The sequence below is a fragment of the Schistocerca gregaria genome, chromosome 7 (genome assembly GCF_023897955.1).
Source record: "Schistocerca gregaria isolate iqSchGreg1 chromosome 7, iqSchGreg1.2, whole genome shotgun sequence".
NCBI classification, from domain to species: domain Eukaryota; kingdom Metazoa; phylum Arthropoda; class Insecta; order Orthoptera; family Acrididae; genus Schistocerca; species Schistocerca gregaria.
In genome coordinates, this window is record NC_064926.1 from 252,499,432 (window position 1) to 252,521,888 (window position 22,457).

A 22,457-nucleotide genomic window follows, 5' to 3' on the forward strand; every position below is an offset into this window, starting at 1 on the left:
CCGATAGTGCTATTCCTACAGGAACCTGGTACTTCGCGTGAGGATGAGAGCAGGAAACTTGTCGAAAAGATAGTAGGAAACAACCATGCTACTCGACTGACAAACTGTTAACTGAACGTTCGCGTGTTACTATTCTGTGCGGCTCGTCTACAAGGATAAGTTTATATAACTGGTGGGAATTGCTTATAATCTACTAGTTTCGTTGATTATATTTACAATTTAATCCCATGTTGATGTTTGTTTGAGGTGAAGTTTGTAATAAGCAGCAGGTTTGACGATGTTCGTGAGACCTATTGGAATGGCGTGAACAGCAGCGCACTGTCCGCTGAGGTCATACACCGTCCGTCTATAAAGTACAAGACTTATTTTGGTACTGGTGAATTCGCGACGTCAGCGCAGTAACTATGATTGCAACTCGAACTAACAAATGTAAAGAATAGATGTACATTCGACCAATCAGTTGTGAGCAGGCATTGTAGTAGTGATGTGTCAACGTTATTGTTTCACAAATCGTAACGGAGCAACAACACTAAATCAATTGTTCAAGACATTACCTAGAATGTTTTGCAAAAGAGAAAAGTGGGCAAAGTTTGTCCTGCAAATCTTGACTTCCGAAGAGAAACAACGAGGCATGGACGCCTGCCACGACTTAACTGAAGGAGAATTCTTTTCTGGAAAAAATCATCACTGGTGTTGAGACTTCGTGCTATAGATACGAACGTACCGCAAAGCGACACAGTGCAGAAATTTACACGGCGCGTCATCGCTTTAACGACATAGCCAATGTTCAAGCCAGTGTGACGCACGAGTCGAACAACATCCTGAAGAAGGACTTTCTGACCGTTTCACGTGGTTGTGTGAACGATCTGTGCGTTGTACTCAATTGGAGTAGACTATGCGAGACACATGAAGCAATAAAACCATCGTCTTAACGATTGTCAATTTTTTATTAATCCAGTCACGATCTTTTTGAAGTGACGGGGTGTATCAGTGTTCAGGTCTTGGTTCTGCACAAAATTTTAACTCGCACTTGCAGCTGTGTAGCGTACAACTGCAAAGAACAGAGGAATTGCAGCTCAGCTATTTTTGGGTGCGGTTCATCGTTATGGATTGAAACTCAAGCACGTTAAACTGTCAAAACTATACATGATTGTCTTATTGGTATAGCCGCGATCGTTCTTTGAATAAAAATATGACATTTCAGTCTTTGATCGCTATCTTTTTATTTTCAGTAACCGATTTCAGATCTTCAGATCATATATTGCTGTTTCAGAGTAACCTGTCAGTACAGAACTATTGGTTCGCTATTATGACAGCGCCGGCCGGCGTGGCCGAGCTGTTCTAGGCGCTACAGTCTGGAATAGCGAGACCGCTGCGGTCGCAGGTTCGAATCCTGCCTCGGGCATGGGTGTTTGTAATGTCCGTAGGTTAGTTAGGTTTAAGTAGCTCTAAGTTCTGGGGGACTGATGACCACAGCAGATAAGTCCCATAGTGCTCAGAGCCATTTGAACCATTTATTATGACAGCCTGAAACCGGTCATTAAAAAAAAATAGCGATCAAAGACTGAAATTCCATATTTTTACGTTCAACAGTACTTCATTAAAATATCCAGCTGTTTTATCTGTGGTTATTAATTCACATGGTCAACTTCGAAATTACAGAATTTCACTTTTAGACGTATTTTGGCAGCCCAGCTCAACCGAAACAGTGACACACATGAACTGGTACGAAACGTAACAACATCGAAAATAAGTACTGCTACTGTCAGAATAAAACACAACCGTTCTTGTGTGCACACACTACGTGGAAACTTAACGCACACTTGCCCAAAGAAAAGGAAGACTTAGTTTACTCTATATTCGACTTTCATATAGTGTGCACACGAGAACCTGCAAGTTTAATACTTGCAGTAGCACTAAAAATTTTCAGTTGAAATACTGTATGTACTTCAGTGTTTCAGGTTAGCTGGACTGCCCCAGGGACGTCTCAACATGAAATTGTGTAGTTCGCAAATCTAGCATGTGAATGAAATACCGTAATGAAACATCTTAATCGATTATGCAAAAATAGTATACCAAAACGGTTTCGTTAAGCTTCAGTTAGGGTTAAATATTGGCCTATGACACAGAGAATGACGAATCAGTCTTCTGCTGGTGCTCCGCGAGTAATCTCAGAGCTGAGATGGTGTGAGATTAGTCCGCGGGAGACTGTTGTCCCGATAAATTGAGTGGCCGGCATATAAGAAGAGAATGGCGCCGGCCCTCGCAAGTTCCCCGAGTCGACGCAGACATGCTGCTGCTGCTCCTGCTGGTGGTTGGCAGCTGCGCCACAGCCGCGTCTGCGCAGAACGCCAGCTTCCCCGATGACTTCCTTTTCGCCGTCTCCACCGCCGCCTATCAGATAGAGGGCGCCTGGGACGCCGACGGTGAGTCCCCCCTACATCCTGTTTGGGGCGGGGAGGGAGTGAGGGCCGCAGGCGGGAGGTAGGGGAGGGTACGGTTCTCAGTTGTTTTTATCACCTACGTAAGCAAGCGGGGCGATGTTATTGGATACTACTGCAGAGGTTCTACATTAGATTACCGAGCGAGGTGGCGCAGTGGTTAGCACACTGGACTCGCATTCGGGAGGACGACGGTTCAATCCCGTCTCCGACCATCCTGATTTAGGTTTTCCGTGATTTCCCTAAATCGCTTCAGGCAAATGCTGGGATGGCTCCTTTGAAAGGGCACGGCCGATTTCCTTCCCCATCCTTCCCTGACCCGAGCTTGCGCTCCGTCTCTAATGACCTCGTTGTAGACGGGACGTTAAACACTAATCTCCTCCTCCTCCTCCTCCTCTACATTAGATTTCCGGTGACAGTTTGATTTTTTTCTCCGGGGGCAGGGGCCATTGAGCTACTCGCGACAATAACCGTTCAACTTTCGAATAGCGTGAAAAAAAAAAAAAAAATTAAATCCAGAATGAGATTTTCACTCTGCAGCGGAGTGTGTGCTGATATGAAACTTTCTGGCAGATTAAAGCTGTGTAAAATTTGGGAGGTAGGAGACGAGATACTGGCAGAAGTAAAGCTGTGAGGACGGGACGTGAGTCGTGCCTGGGTAGCTCAGTTGGTAGACCACTTGCCTGCGAAAGGTAAAGGTCCCGAGTTCGAGTCTCGGTTCAGCACACAGTTTTAATCTGCCAGGAAGTTTCAAACAATTAAATCTTTCCGTGGTAACTTTAATTTCTCTTATTTTATTACGACGATCATCAAGCCTATGTAGATTGGAGTCGACAAAGTATTTTCGCGTTCGATGGAGGAAGTTGGTGATTCAAATTGTCAGAAGATCTCGTCGTTACGAAAAAACGCCTTTGTTTTAATGATTGCAATCCTAATTTGCGTATCATGTCTGCGGCACCCTCTCCCCTGTTTCTCGATAATACAAAACGAGCTGCCCTTATTTCCGTGCCCATCTGGTAACTCGTACCGAGCAGCAATACTCCAGGAGAGGAGGGAGAAAGGTAGTTTAGGCAGTGTCTTTAGTACACTACTGGCCATTAAAATTGCTACACCACGAAGATGTCGTGCTACATACGCGAAATTTCACCGACAAGAAGAAGATGCTGTGATATGCAAATGATTAGCCTTTCAGAGCATTCACACAAGGTTGGCGCCGCTGGCGATACCAACAACGTGCTGACATGAGGAAAGTTTCCAACCGATTTCGCATTCACAAACTGCAGTTGACCGGCGTTGCCTGGAGAAAGGTTGTTGTGATGCCTCGTGTAAGGAGGAGAAATGTGTTCCATCACGTTTCCGACTTTGATCAAGTTCGGATTGTAGCCTGTCGCGATTGCGGTTTATCGTATCGCGACGTAGCTGCTCGCGTTGGCCGAGCTCCAATGACTGGTAGCAGAATATGGAGTCGGTGGGTTCACGAGGGTAATAAGGAACGACATGCTGGATCCCAACGGATTACTAGCAGTCGAGATGCTAGGCATCTTATCCGCATGGCTGTAACGGATCGTGCAGCCACGTCTCGATCCCCGAGTGAACAGATGGGGACGTTTGCAAGACAATAACCATCTGCACGAACAGTTCGACGATGTTTGCAGCAGCATGGACTATCAGCTCGGAGACCATGGCTGCGGTTACCCCTGACGCTGCATCACAGACAGGAGCGCTTGCGATGGAGTACTTGATGACGAACCTGGGTGCACGAATGGCAAACCGATTTTTTTGAATGAATCCAGGTTCTGTTTACAGTATCATAATGGTCGCATCCGTGTTTTGGCGACATCCCCTTGAACGCACATTGGAAGTGTGTATTCGTCATCACCATACTGGCGTATCACCCGGCGTGATGGTACGGGGTGCCATTGGTTACAAGTATCGGTCACCTCTGGTTTGCATTGATGGCACTTTGAAAAGTGGACGTTACATTTCAGGTGTGTTGCGACCCGTGGCTCTACCCTTCATTCCATCCCTGCGAAACCCTACATTTCAGTAGGATAACGCACGACTGCATGTTGCAGGTCCTGTACGGGCCTTTCTGGATACAGAAATGTTCGACTGCTGACCTGGCCAGCACATTCTCCAGATCTCTCACCAACTGGAAACGTCTGGTCAATGGTGGCCGAGCAACTGGCTAATCACAATACGCCAATCTCTACTCTTGATGAACTGTGGTATCGTGTTGAAGCTACAAGGGCAGCTGTACCTGTACACGCCATCCAAGCTCTGTTTGACTCAATGCCCAGGCGTATCTCGGGCGTTATTATGGCCAGAGGTGGTTGTTCTGGGTACTGATTTCTCAGGATGAATGCACCCAAATTGAATGAAAATGTAATCACATTTTAGTTCTAGTATAATATATTTGTCCAATGAATACCCACTTATCATCTGCATTTCTTCTTGGTGTTGCAATTTTAATGGCCAGTAGTGTAGATAAGGCTTTTGTCTACACGACTGTCTTCCATCCTTAATAGATTCTGCAACTTGAAAGTGTTTTGCCAATAAAACGCAGTCTTTCGTTCGCCTGCCCCGTAAAATTTACTACAACATTTGCCATGTAATCGCTCCAATTTAAGTAGTTCGGATTTGTAATCACTAAGTATTTAATTGAATTCACAGCCTTTAGATGTGTGTGATTTATCGTGTAACAGAAATTTAAAAGGATTCCTTTTAGTTCTCGTGTGGATGGCTTCAAATGTCTATTATTTAGAACCAATAGCAATTTTTCGCTACATACAGATATCTTACCTAAGACATTTTTGCAATTGGTTGATATTCTCATGATTTCACTCGACGGAAAATGACAGCATCATCTGCAAAATCTATGACGTCTGCTGAGATTGTCTCCTAAATCATTTATATAGGGTAGGGACAGCAGGTAACCTATATAATTTCCTTGGGGAACACCAAATATCACTTTTGTTTTACTCGATGACTTTTCGTGGATTACCAAGTAATGTGACCTGTCTCAAACGCTGATTTCCATTTCGATACCGCTATTAGCTCCCCTAGACTTGGTAATAGGTTCAGTTCGGTAAGGAAGAGAGTGTACAAGATTCTTCTGGTATGTCACATCCACCTGAAACCACTCATCGACTATAAGTTCCTGTAGAGCTAACAAACTACGGTAATATTTACTGATAAGTTTCACTTGAAAAGTTTGACAACGAGTGTAATGGATGCTTTTACGTTCACCAGATGCCGAACATAGCATCTGAAAATGGGCGAAACCTGTTATGACTGTCATAAAAATTTGGTTGTATCTTAAATAAACAGAAGTTCACAGCACGCGTATCACCATTCTCCTTTTTTCAAAAAACATATGTAAATACCACAATTTCAATCACATGTCTCGCTGAGTCTTCATCGTGACGATGTCACAGTTCATAAACACCAATGCTGACACGGAAGTGACGTCAGATTAAGACTTCGACTGGGTAGTAATCCGTACGAGACGAATGAGATTAAAGGAGGAGATGAACAGGTTACCATAATGGATTTTGCAAGTAAGTTCCGATTGTGGGAATCCAGTTTGCTGTTTTCGTTGGTGCAATCTGACTGCAGACGGCGTAGCTCATGTTGACATATATCGTATTCATTTACTTCCAGATAGCTGACGATACAGTTGGACCGAAGGCATCCTACAAAGCAGAATTCATTGCGTCACTTTTAGTTTAGAGACGTCATTGAAAGAGATTGTTGCGTCCTGAGAAGGTTAGGCAAATGGAGACGACTGTTACTGTCCATGATATACATGATATAACGGAAATAAATGTTCAAGCCTCGAGAGATTGTAATGGGCATCTTGAGGAAAACAATTTAGGGATATGTCTATGAAGGTTTTCGCGACGTCTCACTCCAATAAAATCTTCACGGGTTTCTTGCCACATGAATTCATGGTGTGAACGCGAGGTCGCTTTGCATATTCTGGCAAAGCTCCAATGCATCAAAGGCCACCTCCTTATACATGTATCTGTGCTCCACAGCGTTTTAACAGCGTTCAGGCGGATTGCTGACGTAGCTGGTAATTAGCGTCCTCCGTCAATCGTTGCCGCACTTGATCCAGACTGGCGCTTCTCCCGTATTCTTGCTTCAAAGCCTGATAGCCGAGCTACGCTGAGGGCAACATCTTTATCTCGATTACCAGGATTCGACATTCCTTAATAAAGTTGTCCCAGAACCATTAACTGAGAAGATGAAAACAGTCTCTTCGAAAACAAAGCTGTGCTTTTCCATTAAGTTGGGCTCGGCCAACGCAGATCTGTTTTTCTATACGAATCTAAAATTGCGTATATGTTTGGTGCATCGTAGGGAGACATTGCTGTGCCTTTGTTCAATGAAGATGTTCCCCATTCGCAAGGAATGTGATGGATTCCAGATGAACGAAATTCGAGATCGTATTTCTCCCTGTCCAGAAGGCTCCTTAATTTTGCAGGTGATAGAAACAGATTCTATTACATTTGTTAAGACAGGTTTCCATATGCAAGTAAAGTGACGCCACAGCAAATAGCATGGCGGCTGATACGGTAGGGTTACCGTTTGCTGCTATTTCCACATGTTCCTTTCAAAATTCTGGTATGGCCTCAGCTGAGATTATTCGGACAGACATTGGTATTGTTATTTACGTCACAGTATTAGAATTCAGCCAGGAATCGAACAAGAAGAAGAAAGAGCATAAATGTAGGAATTTGGAAGTGGGTTTCCTATAGAAGTGGGTCTTATACAAACCAAGTATCACTCATAATCGAAAATTCATTGCTGAACCACTTTCTGATAACAAAAGTAAATTTTGGTACTTGTTGAGCTGCATATCGAGTTGTTTTAAAAACTCACATTCGAGATGCAGTACTTTCTCGAGTGAAACTACACATGATACTTAACACCTCCCCAATATTTATTCCACGTCCTCAAAACTGCAATGTTAATGTTCTGTGTGGTGTGTCAGATTCTACTGACAAAAATCTGAAGACTCATTTCAAAACTAATATTTTCACTTTTGCAACACAAATCAGTTAAATAAGACGAAATATGAAAGTTATTATCTACCAGAGTTTGGAGTTGTGCATTATGCAAGTGAACGAAAAGACACTATAACATAGTTGATGTCCTCTATTAAAAGCAATACTCAGTCTGAAATTAAACTGCCATCAGTTCCCTTCTTATTTCCTTTCTAAATACAGTGGGCAAGTGTTTAAGAGCGTTGAAGTTGCCAGCACTAGAATCTTAATATACTGCAAGTATTGCGTTTGTATTCACCCTTTGTAACTACTATGAAAATAAAAATCACTTAGAACTAATTATTCAATAGTACTTGCTCACACACACACACACACACACACACACACACACACACACACACACACACACACACACACACAAATCTTATCCAAGCGTCATATAATAGAGGCATGTACATATACATGATTACTCTGCAGTTCACAATTAAATACCTGGCAGAGGGTTCCTCGAACCATCTTCAAGCGATTTCTGTACCAGTCCACACTAGTACAGCGCACGAAAAAAAAAAAAAAAAAAAAAAAAACGAACAGTTAAATATTTCCATGCAGGCTTTGATTTCTTTAATGTTGTTACAAGGATCGTTTCTTCCTATGTAGTTGGGCGCCAACGAAATAGTTTTCCATTCGGAGCAGAATGGCGGTGTTTGATATTTTGTGAAATGTGCCGCAACGAAAAACGCATTTCTTTTAATGATTGCAATCCCAATTCACGTATCATATCTATGGCGATTTTACCACGTGAATTAACTAGTGTGTGCTCATCAACTCTTTATACAGCGAAGATGCATTTCCAGTCACTGTATCAGAAAAAACCATAATAAAAATGATGCATTTTGGGGAGTTTTAAATGAGCTGTATTACTGAAGCTGCGTATTTTCGTAATATACTGGTATAAATACGAAAACCAGCAAGTACTGTTCACTTCGCAAGCAGCGAAATCATGATGTTGGCTGCTATTTTGCTTCTGACGGTAACTGGTGGCGGGGGGAAGGAAAGTGGCTCACAAACATATTTAATGTTAATGCCATGGCTAAAAGTGACATCACAGGGATTTAGGTCTTCCAAAGGCAAGTGGCAACTTCGGTGACGCCACTTGAGTGGTGGCCAAGTGACGTCGCTTTTTGGCGTGTGGAAACCTGCATTTAGGAAGAGCTTGCCCAAATCTTGCGGAAGCTGCACCAGCGTATGGAAGTAACGTAATCTTCTGTCCTCTTAACTGCTTTCTCCTTCTTTGCTCTTGTCGTTGCGTATGTGTGGCCTCAGTTTCTTCTTAATTTCCGTATTTCTATAGCTGCTGGGAGCAAAAGTTGTTTTTAGGCGAGCCATCTCCATCGGTAAGTAAATGTCATCAAATATACGCAAAGTAAGGCACGGACAAGAAAATAAATCTACACCTGCCGAGCACAGCTTAAAGGAAAAGCACTCGTTCGGTTTCGATAATGGGTCCTCCATGTGGTCAGCTAAGGGTTTCCGGGATAATAATGTTAAGGAAGCAGTATGGATACGAGAGAAGACGAATCTTGTTATGTGAAATAACGTAAGGTGACCATATATCTGAGAATCGAAGCTGCGACCAATTTTATAACTGCTCACTGCTCGAAATGCAATTACTCTGTGATTGTTATACACTACTAAAGTTAACAACGAAATGAATAATAGCCATCAAATGAAATATAACAAACATAACATAAAACATAAGCAATTTCTTAGTTACTGTACAATTATAATACACTTTATCTTATAAGTTAGTAAACAGGACACAATAGATTTGGGCATTGCGGAGTTGCTTACTCTCTAAACAGAGTGAACAAAGAACCTATTACCTGTGCCGTATGTTCTGCAACATCCACACCTACGAAATACATGTAAAAGCTCAGTCATAGCAATTTCAGCGCAAGTATTACTGAAAATCTCGAACCTTAACGCATCATCAAGCGGCCGTGTGAAAGCATTTCATAATACGGCGCGTCATGGTACGTTAAATTAGGGATACGACACTGAAATATAGTATAGATACTTTTACAATGCTGGGGATTTGTAAGAAAGTTATGTGTTAACATCTCACATGACCGAGAACTTGATTTGATTCCTAAAAACCAGAACGTTTTTGGGTTCCGACAGTATCCGCTGGTGACAAGGGGACCGCACACCAGTAATAGGGACTGTCCCGGTCAGATCGGTCTGGTCACTTTAGGTAACGAACGTCAGTTTGGGAGCCAGCCTTTCGCGCAACAAGACAGCGGTAGCGCCCTGTAGGGCAGCGGTGGTTGGCGGACGGGAGGTGCCAGTCAAACCGGCCGCCGTTAAATTGTTGTCGAGCGGCCACTGCAAGATTTGAAGGCCCGCCGCCGATACCTATATAAACAGACTGACTGAGACAGATGGTTCACGCACGCGACTTGCGCTGTGGATGCCGAAGCGAGCGGACGCTCTTAGCTGACGCTGCCGAGGCTATTCCTTTGTTTGCGGTTTTGTAGCAATCGGCCGCGCGGGTTCACGCATTTGGCTTCTCGCCTTGCGTGTTCTCACAAACCAGCGACTTTCTCTTTCACAGTCGACAGCCTGCAACGGCCTTTAGGAACTCGTGCGGCAAAATCCACGTGGCGTGACCCCATTGTCTGAAAAAGCAAATTGTCGTGCCCTTCATAAGAGGCAAAATTGTCGTGTACGGGGTTACGACATGGAGGAGGAGCTCGAACGAGGCGATCGCCCCGGCGAGACTGAGGGTGAGGCAGATGGCGGTCTAAGGGAAGTTTCCCGGACGACGGCAGCGTCTGGCCCCCCTCCACCGACGAGTGAGAGTGTTGCTCGCGGGCGTCGGACGAACGTGGAAACTTCCGCGAACGGACGGCGCCGCGCCCGCACGCTCTCTCTGCCGAGACGACGGATCGAGCCGCCGATCCACCTGACAAAGGAGGAACTCTCCGCCGCCATGGCCATGCTGACTCCCGACGAGTACTGCATCGCCGTGCAACGTCTGGCTATGGGAACAGACGCGGATAGGGTGGAGGTGGTAACGAGACTCCGGTCTCGGTTACCTGCGTTTCGCGACAGTGATTTGCCTGTCGCAGTTGCCACGACAGCTGCCGCGCCAGCGCCAGCAGTCGCACCAGCCGTGGTGGCTACTGAAGCCGCCACGCCCTCACCGACGTCCAGGCTGGCAACAACTGACAAGCCTGTCGAGGTCGAGAAAACCTCGCGGAAGCGCCCAGCCGCGGCCGTAGAGGACACTCCCTCCCCCAAGGCAAGTTCCGGTCGCGCCAGGGGGAAGAAGAGGAGGGTACGCCGCAGAATGACGACTGCATCACCGAGGAAGCCGGATGAAGAAGGCTTCATCGCGCCCTCCCGTCGCCACACAGCGAAACCCAGGTCGTTTGGACCGGTGACGCCGGAACAGGTCGAGGCTGCAAACCGCTTTGCAGATCTACCTGAGGTAGCCGAGACCGACGGGGACGGGACAACACCGATTACGGCGACGAAACCGCCCCGCCGCCCTCCGCTGATCACCATTCACTGGAGTAAGGAGTACAGCGAACTCCGAGAGATGCTGTACTCCATCGCAAAACCGCTGAAGATGTTCGCGGGGACAGACATCTACAAGGTCAGAGCGGAGTCCTTGGAGGATCATGCGAAACTCATGAGACTCTGCGAGGCCAAGAAGCTGTTCTGCTACACGCAGAGTACGGAGCAGCTAAAGCAGCTGAAGGTCGTCATCCGTCACCTGCCGATGAAGATGGAACCGGCGTTCCTACAGCGGCAGCTGGAGGAACTCGGCCCAGACCCGCCACGTCGGCCTGATGAGGTCGCCCAGGACCCACAAGGACATGCCCTTGTTCCTTGTGGTCTTAGTCGACAATGTGGACAACCGGAAAATTTTTCAGGTTGCAAACATTGCCGACTTCGACGTGAAAATCGAGCCACTCCGCGCGAAAGGCAGGCGAGCCCAGTGCTTCAACTGCCAACGCATGGACCACGTGGCAAAGTTCTGCAGAATGCCTGTGCGTTGCTGCAAGTGCGCCGAGGAGCACCCATCGCGTGACTGCCCGAAGAAGAAGGAGGAGCGACCGACGTGCTGCAACTGTAACGGGGACCATGTCGCCTGTTACCGGGGATGCGCCGCATTCAAGAGCGGGAAACGCGCCAGCCGCGTAAACCTTGTGTCTACCCTCAATCCTGAGGATGGCAGTGCATGGAGGGTGGTAAAGTCCTTCCTACGCCGGCGACAGCGAATACCGCCTTTACAGGTCGGGAACGACTTCGCCAGCGACCCCGACGCGAAAGCCAGCGTCCTGGCTGACGCCTTTGCAGCCAACTTCATACCGGTGGCCGACGTCATCGACGACGACCACATACGGCGAGTCCACGAGCGACTGCCAACCTTCCGCGGCGCAAGGGAGGAAGGCGACGTTATCGAGCCGATAACGGAGGAGGAAGTTGCGGTACAACTTCGCTCGCTGAACCCCAAGAAGGCCGGAGGCAGCGATGGCGTCACAAGCCTCCTGCTGAAGAACCTTCCACCGGGCCTACACCGGCAACTTGCCGATGTTTTCAACGAGATTCTCCGATCGGGTGACTACCCCTCTGCGTGGAAACACGCGGAGGTCGTGGCCATCCTGAAATCTGGCAAGGACCCATGCCAGGCATCGAGCTACCGACCCATCAGCCTACTCCCGTCCCTCTCGAAAGTTTTCGAGAGGCTGTACGCGAGAAGACTGATGCGACACGTCACCCAGGAGGGCATCATCCCGGACGAGCAGTTCGGATTCCGAGAAGAGCATGCCACTTCCCACCAGCTGTTGCGGGTGGTAGAACCGGCCATGAGGGCACTGGAGACAAGGGAATTCCTTGGCGCAGTGTTTCTCGACGTCTCCCGAGCGTTTGACTCGGTGTGGCACGACGGTCTCGAGTTCAAACTCTTTGAACAAGGGATACCGACGTCTCACATGACGTTGCTGCGGTCGTACCTGTCCGAACGAATCTTCCACGTGAGGGCTGACGACGGTACGTCCACAGACCGGCAGATACAAGCAGGGGTGCTGCAGGGGTCGGTTCTCGGCCCCTCGCTGTACTCCCTGTAAACTGCAGACGCGCCGAAAGTGGCAGGAGTCGAACTGGCGCTGTATGCTGATGATACAGCCCTGTTCACGCGCAGCATGAATGCCCAGGTGCTGAGAAACCGCCTCCAACGCGGGTGCGACGCCTTGGGCTCATGGGCAACAAAGTGGCGGTTGAAATTCAACGCCACAAAGAGCCAGGCAGTCGTCTTCACTCGAAGACTTCTGCCGCCAGGGCTTACGCCACTCGAAATCCTGGGAGAACCCATCCCATGGAGTGGGACGGTGAAATACCTAGGGGTTACCCTAGACCGCAGGCTCAACTGGAAGCATCACATCCGTGATGTGAAAGGGAGAGCAATTGGACGCCTCCGCGCCCTGTATCCACTGCTAAACCCGCAGTCGACATTGCCACCGCAACACGGCATCACGCTTTACCTAACATTGGTTCGCCCACTGTTAGAGTATGCGGCCGTGGTCTGGGGGAAAGCCGCAGATGCTCACATTGTGACTCTGCAACGGATAGAGAACCGCGCCCTGAAGACTGCTATGCATCTTCCGAGGCGCTTTTCGACGCGCCAACTCCACGAGGACACCGGAATCCTGCCTCTTCGAGAAAGGTTCCGCGCCATCGCCAGGAAGTTCTACGAGAGGACGGAACTCTCCCGCAACCGGCTCATCTGTGGACTGGGCCAACAACCACATCACAGGCCAACCACGCGTTGGCCTGACCTGCTGAGGGATTAAGTTTTTTACTAATCCCTCAACAGAGTGTGTCTTTCTCTTTTTCAGGTAAAACCAGACAGGACCATTCGACTAGACTGTTAATTAATATTTCTCTCCCCTACAGGAACTGCAGGAACAACATATGTATGTCTATACTGCATCACCCCGAGCCAAGGACAGGCTCGTCATTCCAGCGTCAGCGTCAACACATGGTTCAGATGGCTCTGAGCACTATGGGACCTAACATCTATGGTCATCAGTCCCCTAGAACTTGGAACTACTTAAACCTAACTAACCCAAGGACATCACACAACACCCAGCCATCACGAGGCAGAGAAAATCCCTGACCCCGCCAGGAATCGAGCCCGGGAACCCGGGCGTGGGAAGCGAGAACGCTACCGCACGACCACGAGATGCGGGTAACTGAGACAAGATGCAACGCTGCATAGTAATTACGCGGCAAGAAACTCGTAAAGAACTTATTGCAATTGGGGGATACGATCCCTTGTCCGAAATATGGCTGCAGAAGTGACGACTGCATTTTGTTCTCTACAGGGTGTTTGGATTAAACACACAATAATGTGAAATGTAATAACTTGAGACGTAATTGAGTTATTTACTGGCGGTTTGCTTCTAGAATAATGGGGAAGTGCAATCAGTCTACGAAGGAGACTGTTTACAAATCACTCGTGCGACCGGTTCTAGAATATTGCTCAAGTGTGTGGGATACGTACCAAATAGGACTAACAGAGAATACCGTATACAGCGAATACCTTATACAGAGAAGCGCAGCACGAATGGTGACCGGTTTGTTTGATCCTCGGGAGTGTGTCACAGAGATACTGAAGGAACTGAACTGGAAGACTGCTGAAGATCGACGTAAACTATCCCGAGAAAGTCTATTAACAAAGTTTCAGAACCGGCTCAAATGACTCTAGGAATGCTCTAAAATCCCCTACATATCGCTGACATAGGGATCGTGAAATAACATTAGAATAACTACTACAAGCACAGAGGCATTCAAACAACTATTTTGCCCGCGACCCATAAGTGAATGGAGTGGGAAGAAATCCTAATAACTGTTACAGTGGGACTCTATGCCATGGATTTCACTGTGGCTTGCCGAATATAGATGTAGATGTACCAGTATGATAACATAAAATCTCTTATGGGTTTTATTGTGGTAGTAGGTACCGTGTGCACATGATCGTTAACTGCTTTGTTTACGTAAATGAGCCTGAGCAGCCATGTGGACCACTGACGCAAAGCTCATATACGGACTTCTGGTAACACACCCTTGGTTCACTGACACGTCACTTGAAGCGCTGCAACTTTATCAGTGCTACATATCGCTTTCTTATTGAAGGCATAATGATAGGGGTGCATCCCATGCTCGTGCAGCATGTAAACGGCCGTGCATTGTGAGAAACGCAGCAGACTTGCTACGCTACGGGTACTTCGCTGTGGTTCTTGGTGTATGATCTCCAGAATAGTTTCCGTGGTATCTGGAGTACGGGGAGTCCGTGGACGACCTCTGTCACGCGATAATGGAAGGAGAGTAAATGACGCCCAAGGTGCACCTCCAGATGGCAAACACATTTTTACTTGGATGATGTCGACGACGATATTTACCATTTTCACGAGCGGCAACACGAGCCCGGTTATCATATGCACCAAGGATCAGAAGCACAGTCACATATTCATCATTTGTGTATGCCATATGTCTGCCACATTGGTTTAGAGGTTTACACTGAGAAAATTCGAAACATGTACGCATGTACAGTACGTTGGAGTCCGTCGCGGGCGCGTTACTCCGCTTGCAACTAATACCTGTCTAGTGGACAACACATGCGGTATAAACGCGCCGTCGGTCCAGCGCACTGTTCCACCTGACGCGCATTACCCCTCTGACAGATATTGTTCTGCATGATTCATTCGGACACTGCTAATTGTGAAATGTTCAGTTTCGAATTACACTGCTTCCCTAACGGTAAGAGACGTGATGTTTCCACAATCCCATGGATACAATAATAATAATAATAATAATAATAATAATAATGCGTTGAGACACATGCTAAACAGCATGCGGCTACCAGACTCAGTGATGAAAGGCTTAACCATGGTGATAACACACACAATTAGCAACCGAGTTTGGACATTATTTGCGAAGCGCGTATCTAGTCCTTAACTTAAGGCCCTAACGAAATGTAATGGACCTGAACGAGGCAAGAATAATAGTTGGTGATAATCTATGGGACCATTGGAGGAGGGTACAAAGAAAACAGGTGTCGGATCTAGTAGATGAAGAGGTGTGAATTTATTTTGTGAATAAATTCATGTCCACAACTTGGAAAGGGCTTCTTTCAAAGCTGCCCAATCTTCCATTTCTACGATTGTAGTATGGAAGTGCAAATGTTCTCTAAGGACCCACTGCAATCGCCGTTGACGGTTAAGATGCCAGATACCGTACCAACTGCGCTAAATTGACCATATGTTTGATATATACCTCAACCCCAGGTCGAACCATCGACCCCTTGCATGCTAACCCAAAACTCTATCCACTGCACCAACTGTACAGCACGACTAACATGTGCTGACATGAGATAGTTACAGTGTTGCCAGATTGCCACTCTTTAATGGCCTTTTTCTGCTGGATGTAGTCGCTGGACGGAATTTTGTGAGAGACTTTTTTTTTTTATCGCTGGCATGTGAGGAGTCGCGCTGCGAAGCCCAAGTGCGTGAATTTCGCGATCAAAAAGTCAGCATAAATTTGAAAACTTAATAAACCACGGAATAATGTAGATAGAGAAGTAAAAATTGGCACACATGCTTGGAATGACATGGGGTTTTATTCAGTTTACAAATTTATACTGACTTTCTGTTCACCACACACACACACACACACACACACACATATATATATATATATATATATATATATATATATATATATATATATATATATACTCCTGGAAATGGAAAAAAGAACAAATTGACGCCGGTGTGTCAGACCCACCATACTTGCTCCGGACACTGCGAGAGGGCTGTACAAGCAATGATCACACGCACGGCACAGCGGACACACCAGGAACCGCGGTGTTGGCCGTCGAATGGCGCTAGCTGCGCAGCATTTGTGCACCGCCGTCGTCAGTGTCAGCCAGTTTGCCGTGGCATACTGAGCTCCATCGCAGTCTTTAACACTGGTAGCATGCCGCGACAGCGTGGACGTGAACCGTATGTGCAGTTGACGGACTTTGAGCGAGGGCGTATAGTGGGCATGCGGGAGGCCGGGTGGATGTACCGCCGAATTGCTCAACACGTGGGGCGTGAGGTCCCACAGTACATCGATGTTGTCGCCAGTGGTCGGCGGAAGGTGGACGTGCCCGTCGACATGGGACCGGACCGCAGCGACGCACGGATGCACGCCAAGACCGTAGGATCCTACGCAGTGCCGTAGGGGACCGCACCGCCACTTCCCAGCAAATTAGGGACACTGTTGCTCCTGGGGTATCGGCGAGGACCATTCGCAACCGTCTCCATGAAGCTGGGCAACGGTCCCGCACACTGTTAGGCCGTCTTCTGCTCACGCCCCAACATGGTGCAGCCCGCCTCCAGTGGTGTCGCGACAGGCGTGAATGGAGGGACGAATGGAGACGTGTCGTCTTCAGCGATGAGAGTCGCTTCTGCCTTGGTGCCAATGATGGTCGTATGCGTGTTTGGCGCCGTGCAGGTGAGCGCCACAATCAGGACTGCATACGACCGAGGCACACAGGGCCAACACCCGGCATCATGGTGTGGGGAGCGATCTCCTACACTGGCCGTACACCTCTGGTGATCGTCGAGGGGACACTGAATAGTGCACGGTACATCCAAACCGTCATCGAACCCATCGTTCTACCATTCCTAGACCGGCAAGGGAACTTCCTGTTCCAACAGGACAATGCACGTCCGCATGTATCCCGTGCCACCCAAAGTGCTCTAGAAGGTGTAAGTCAACTACCCTGGCCAGCAAGATCTCCGGATCTGTCCCCCATTGAGCATGTTTGGGACTGGATGAAGCGTCGTCTCACGCGGTCTGCACGTCCAGCACGAACGCTGGTCCAACTGAGGCGCCAGGTGGAAATGGCATGGCAAGCCGTTCCACAGGACTACATCCAGCATCTGTACGATCGTCTCCATGGGAGAATAGCAGCCTGCATTGCTGCGGAAGGTGGATATACACTGTACTAGTGCCGACATTGTGCATGCTCTGTTGCCTGTGTCTATGTGCCTGTGGTTCTGTCAGTGTGATCATGTGATGTATCTGACCCCAGGAATGTGTCAATAAAGTTTCCCCTTCCTGGGACAATGAATTCACGGTGTTCTTATTTCAATTTCCAGGAGTATATATATATATATATATATATATATATATATATATATATATATATATATATATATATATATATATATATATATATGACAATTTTGGAACTATATGAAAAAAACGTAAATTAGTTACAAACTACGCGGTTCACAAGCATTATTCAACATGTAAACGTCACTACAGATATTCGGATGTGGCGCAGACGAATAGCGAAATTCTTGATGACCTGCTGAAGTGTCGGAGCATCGATGCTGTGGACGACGTGAATCACTATTTTCAGCTCAGCCTGGTTTAGCGGTTATTGCTTTACGCTTTGTGTTTAATATAGCCCCACAGACAGGGATCCGGAAACATGGCGGCCAGTCGAGGCCCATACCAGTGGCGTCTGAGTTCCCCAGAGCCAGAATGCGGTCCCCAACGTGCTGCTCCAGGACATCACTCTCTTACTTCGATGGGGTCGAGCTCCGTCTTGCATGAACCACATCTTGGCGTTGTCAGGGTCACTTTGGATAATGGGGAGGAAATCATGTACCAAAACCTTCACGTACTGTTCGGTAGTCACCGTGCCATCGAGGAATATCGCACCGATTATTCCGAGACTGGACATTGCACATCACACAATCACAAGAGACGTCCCGATCGCGAAATGCAGATCCTTAGTCCCTCAAATCAGTGAATTTTGCTTATTGAAGAAACCATCCAATTGAAAGTGGGCTTCATCGTTGTGCCTCGCGACCAAGCGTGCATTTTGAATGTCCTAGCGCAAACTGTACACAAGTTATAACGATTTAATTTTAGACGTTCTTACAACTTGCTGAAAAGACGGAAATTGCATGGTACAAAACCTGGACCTCCCAGTCAAATGGTTCAAATGGCTCTGAGCACTATGGGACTCAACTGCTGTGGTCATTAGTTCCCTAGAACTTAGAACTACTTAAACCTAACTAACCTAAGGACATCACACACATCCATGCCCGAGGCAGGATTCGAACCTGCGACCGTAGCAGTCGCACGGTTCCGGACTGCGCGTCTAGAACCGCGAGACCACCGCGGCCGGCGACCTCCCAGTCAGCATCGTTCATGTTTCTATGGCCTTCATCAAATTGTTGCCATCATTTTACTACGGCTGGAAGAACATTGCATTTGGTTCATACACCGCCAGGGTTTCACTAAGAATCTGTGCAATTTAGACGTCTCGGCCAAAAGAATCGTACTGGCCAACGTACTTTAGCTTTGCCGTACGTTTCCAGCCACTACCACATTTCAGTGTTGCACCTGTCATCCGTACTGCAACCGAACTGCATCTCCAGAAACCGGGTACATATACGAGTTCTCTATCCTGGCAAGGCGTTATTCTTGTTGCGCAACGATTTTAGCGTGGGAATGTATGCGTAACTTAATTTCTCAAGTACCTACGTATTACTGCGGCAGGCGTTATCATTAAACGAGGAAATGTAATTTCCACGACAACCTTGAGGAGCGTTCAGCTCCGTTTCTGATGAGCGCAGATAAGTCATGCTGCTATTATCTACGCAGTTGAGTTCTGTCAACGATCACGTTTCACTGCCGCTAATTGACGCAGGAAATTTTCGAACGTGCAGCGAGGTCAGGATGTACTAAAAGAATAAGAGATTTTTAATTTGCAGTAACAAGTACTTATAGATTATTCACACTGAAATGGTGATAATTACGGCCTCTTAATACAGCCAGGAAGGATGACCAGGAAGGGCTGTACCCGTGGGTATTTTACATGCTTCATTTAGTGGTAGAACATAAATTTACCTTACACGGTTTCAATCACATAGCACCCAATTAAGTTTTTATTTTTTAATTACTTAAAAGACCAAGCAGTGAGACACTCATTTAAAATTCAATGCCAATTTAAATAATTTACAGAAAATTTAAAGTTAACTTTAACCCAAGAAAACATAATATTCTTTAAGGCAAGAAACGCCCTATATAAGAGAATACAATAGGGATAAAGCTATAATAAATGCAGATGTAAATCTAAATAACAGTACCAGAACAGGTCAGAAGGGCCTTAATTGCCAAATGGTGAGAATAGAACATGACTTAAACTTGACTGATTAAAAATACCTAAAATCATACGTAAAAAAACAACACCAATAACTAGGCAGCTGAACATTTACACGTTTTTCAGTAACCAAGAATAATTAAGTTACAATAGATTAAGGTACATGTTGGGATCCCAGTGCACATTAAACTTTTCTTAAGGCAGTGGCCACAAGCTAATGGGTACAAATTCAGAATTATTCCAAGTACAAAATTAGCCTGAACAAGAACATTAAGTAGTGCGGCGGCGGTTGGAGGAAACAGCGCTAAAGACAGACAGCGGCGAGAGCTACCGAGCGTATGCTCTCGAAATGACGTAAACCGCCGGCTAAGGAAGCCGAAGGGTCTTGAGTAAGTGGGACCTGGCCCTGGGTAACACTTGTCGGAAATGGAGTACAATAGATTATGAACGACAGTTTCCTGCAGCACAAATAATTTTAATTCTACAGAATTCCAACACGCAGTAGTGCGTCAAATAAATAACTCTTAGGGTAGAATTTACTAATCTGAGCTCTTACCAGAAACCATGACAACTTAACTGCTTTTCCAGTAACTTATCCAAAATAATTAAGACACGAAATAGAAATATTTAAAAAGATAATTTCAGCATTAAAACTGTAATATCAGAAAATTTTTTCTTGCTGGAATACTATTAAAGTAGCCACAAGGAGACTCCATGACATTCAAAGCTCATCCGTACGAACATTAGTCCGTAGCAGTTCGGAGAGAATAAATGCGTCCTGGAATAGACTAAAATTTATCTGAGCCACTTAATAGAACAAGAGCACTATATAGGGTGGTCCATTGATCGTGACCGGGCCAAATATCTCACGAAATAAGCGTCAAACGAAAAAACTACAAAGAACGAAACTTGTCTAGCTTGAAGGGGGAAACCAGATGGCACTATGGTTCGCTCGCTAGATGGTGCTGCCATAGGTCAAACGGATATCAACTGCGTTTTTAAAAATGGTAACCCCCATTTTTTATTACATATTAGTGTAGTTCGTAAAGAAATATGAATGTTTTAGTTGGGCCACTTTTTTCGCTTTGTGATAGATGGCGCTGTAATAGTCACAAACATATGGCTCACAATTTTAGACGAACAGTTGGTAACAGGTAGGTTTTTTAAATTAAAATACAGAACGTAGGCACGTTTGAACATTTTATTTCGGTTGTTCCAATGTCATACATGTAAATTTGTAAACTTATCATTTCTGAGAACGCATGCTGTTACAGCGTGATTACCTGAACCACATTAATGCAATAAATGCGCAAAATGATGTCCGTCAACTTCAGTGCATTTGGCAATACGTGTAACGACGTTCCTGTCAACAGCGAGTAGTTCGCCTTCCGTAATGTTGGCACATGCATTGAAAATACGCTGACCCATGTTGTCAGGCGTTGTCAGGATAGCAAATATCCTTCAGCTTTCCCCACAGAAGGAAATCCGGGGACGGCAGATCCGGTGAACGTGCGGGCCATGGTATGATACTTCGACGACCAATCCACCTGTCATGAAATATACTATTCAATACCTCTTCAATCGCACGCGATCTATGTGCCGGACATCCATCATATTGGAAGTACATCGCCATTCTGTCATGCAGTGAAACATCTTGTAGTAACATCGGTAGAACATTACGTAGAAAATCAGCATCCATTGCACCATTTAGATTGCCATCGATAAAATGGCGGCCAATTACCCTTCCATAATGTCCCACCATACATTAACCCGCCCAGGTCGCTGATGTTCAACTTGTCGTAGCCATCGTGGATTTTCCGTTGCCCAGTCGCGCATATTATGCCGGTTTACGTTACCTCTGTTGCTGAATGACGCTTCGTCGCTAAATAGAACGCGTGCAAAAAATCTGTCATCGTCCCGTTATTTCTCTTGTGCCCAGTGGCAGAACTGTACACGACGTCCAATGTCGTCTTCATGCAATTACTGGTGCGTAGAAATATGGTACGGGTGCAATCGATGTTGATGTAGCATTCTCAACACCGACGTTTTTGAGATTCCAGATTCTCGTGCAATTTGTCTGCTACTGATGTGCGGAGTAGCCGCGACAGCAGCTAAAACACATACTTTGGCATCATCATTTGTTGCAGCTCGTTGTTGACGTTTCACATGTGGCTGAACACTTCCTGTTTCCTTAAATAACGTAACTATCCGGCGAACGGTCCGGACACTTGGATGATGTCGTCCAGGATACCGAGCAGCATATATAGCACAACCTTTGGGCATTTTGATCACAATAGCCATACATCGACACGATATCGACCTTTTCCGCAATTGGTAAACGGTCCATTTTAACACGGGCAATGTATCACGAAGCAAATACCGTCCGCACTGGCGGAATGCTACGTGATACCACGTACTTTTCCGTTTATGGGTATCACAGCTCCATGTATCACAAAGTGAAAAAAGTGGTCCAACTAAAACATTCATATTTCTTTACGTACTATACAAATATGTATTAAAAAATGGTGTTTCCTATTTAAAAAACCGCAGTTGATATCCGTTTGACCTATGGCAGCGCCATCTAGCGGGGCAACCATAGCGCCATCTGGTTTCCCCCTTCAAGCTAGACGAGTTTCGTTTTTTGTAGTTTTTTCGTTTGATGCTTATTTCGTGGCATGTATAATTTCTTAGTCATTGTAGGCCTTTGGCAGTAGCTTCAAGGAAACCAGAATTACAAAAACAAATTATCAATAGGCCATTAAA

General features: G+C 46.3%; 1 protein-coding gene across 1 annotated transcript in view; it reads left to right on the top strand.

Annotated features, from left to right (window-relative positions):
• The first annotated feature begins 2,265 nt into the window (after nt 1-2,265).
• LOC126281966 (myrosinase 1-like) overlaps nt 2,266-22,457 on the top strand; it is a 286,428-nt gene continuing 266,236 nt past the window's right edge. Inside the window, exon 1 of the mRNA XM_049981342.1 lies at nt 2,266-2,426. Within this exon, the coding sequence (XP_049837299.1) occupies nt 2,291-2,426 (136 nt within the window). The 5' untranslated portion in view covers nt 2,266-2,290. The remainder of the gene's footprint in view (nt 2,427-22,457) is intronic.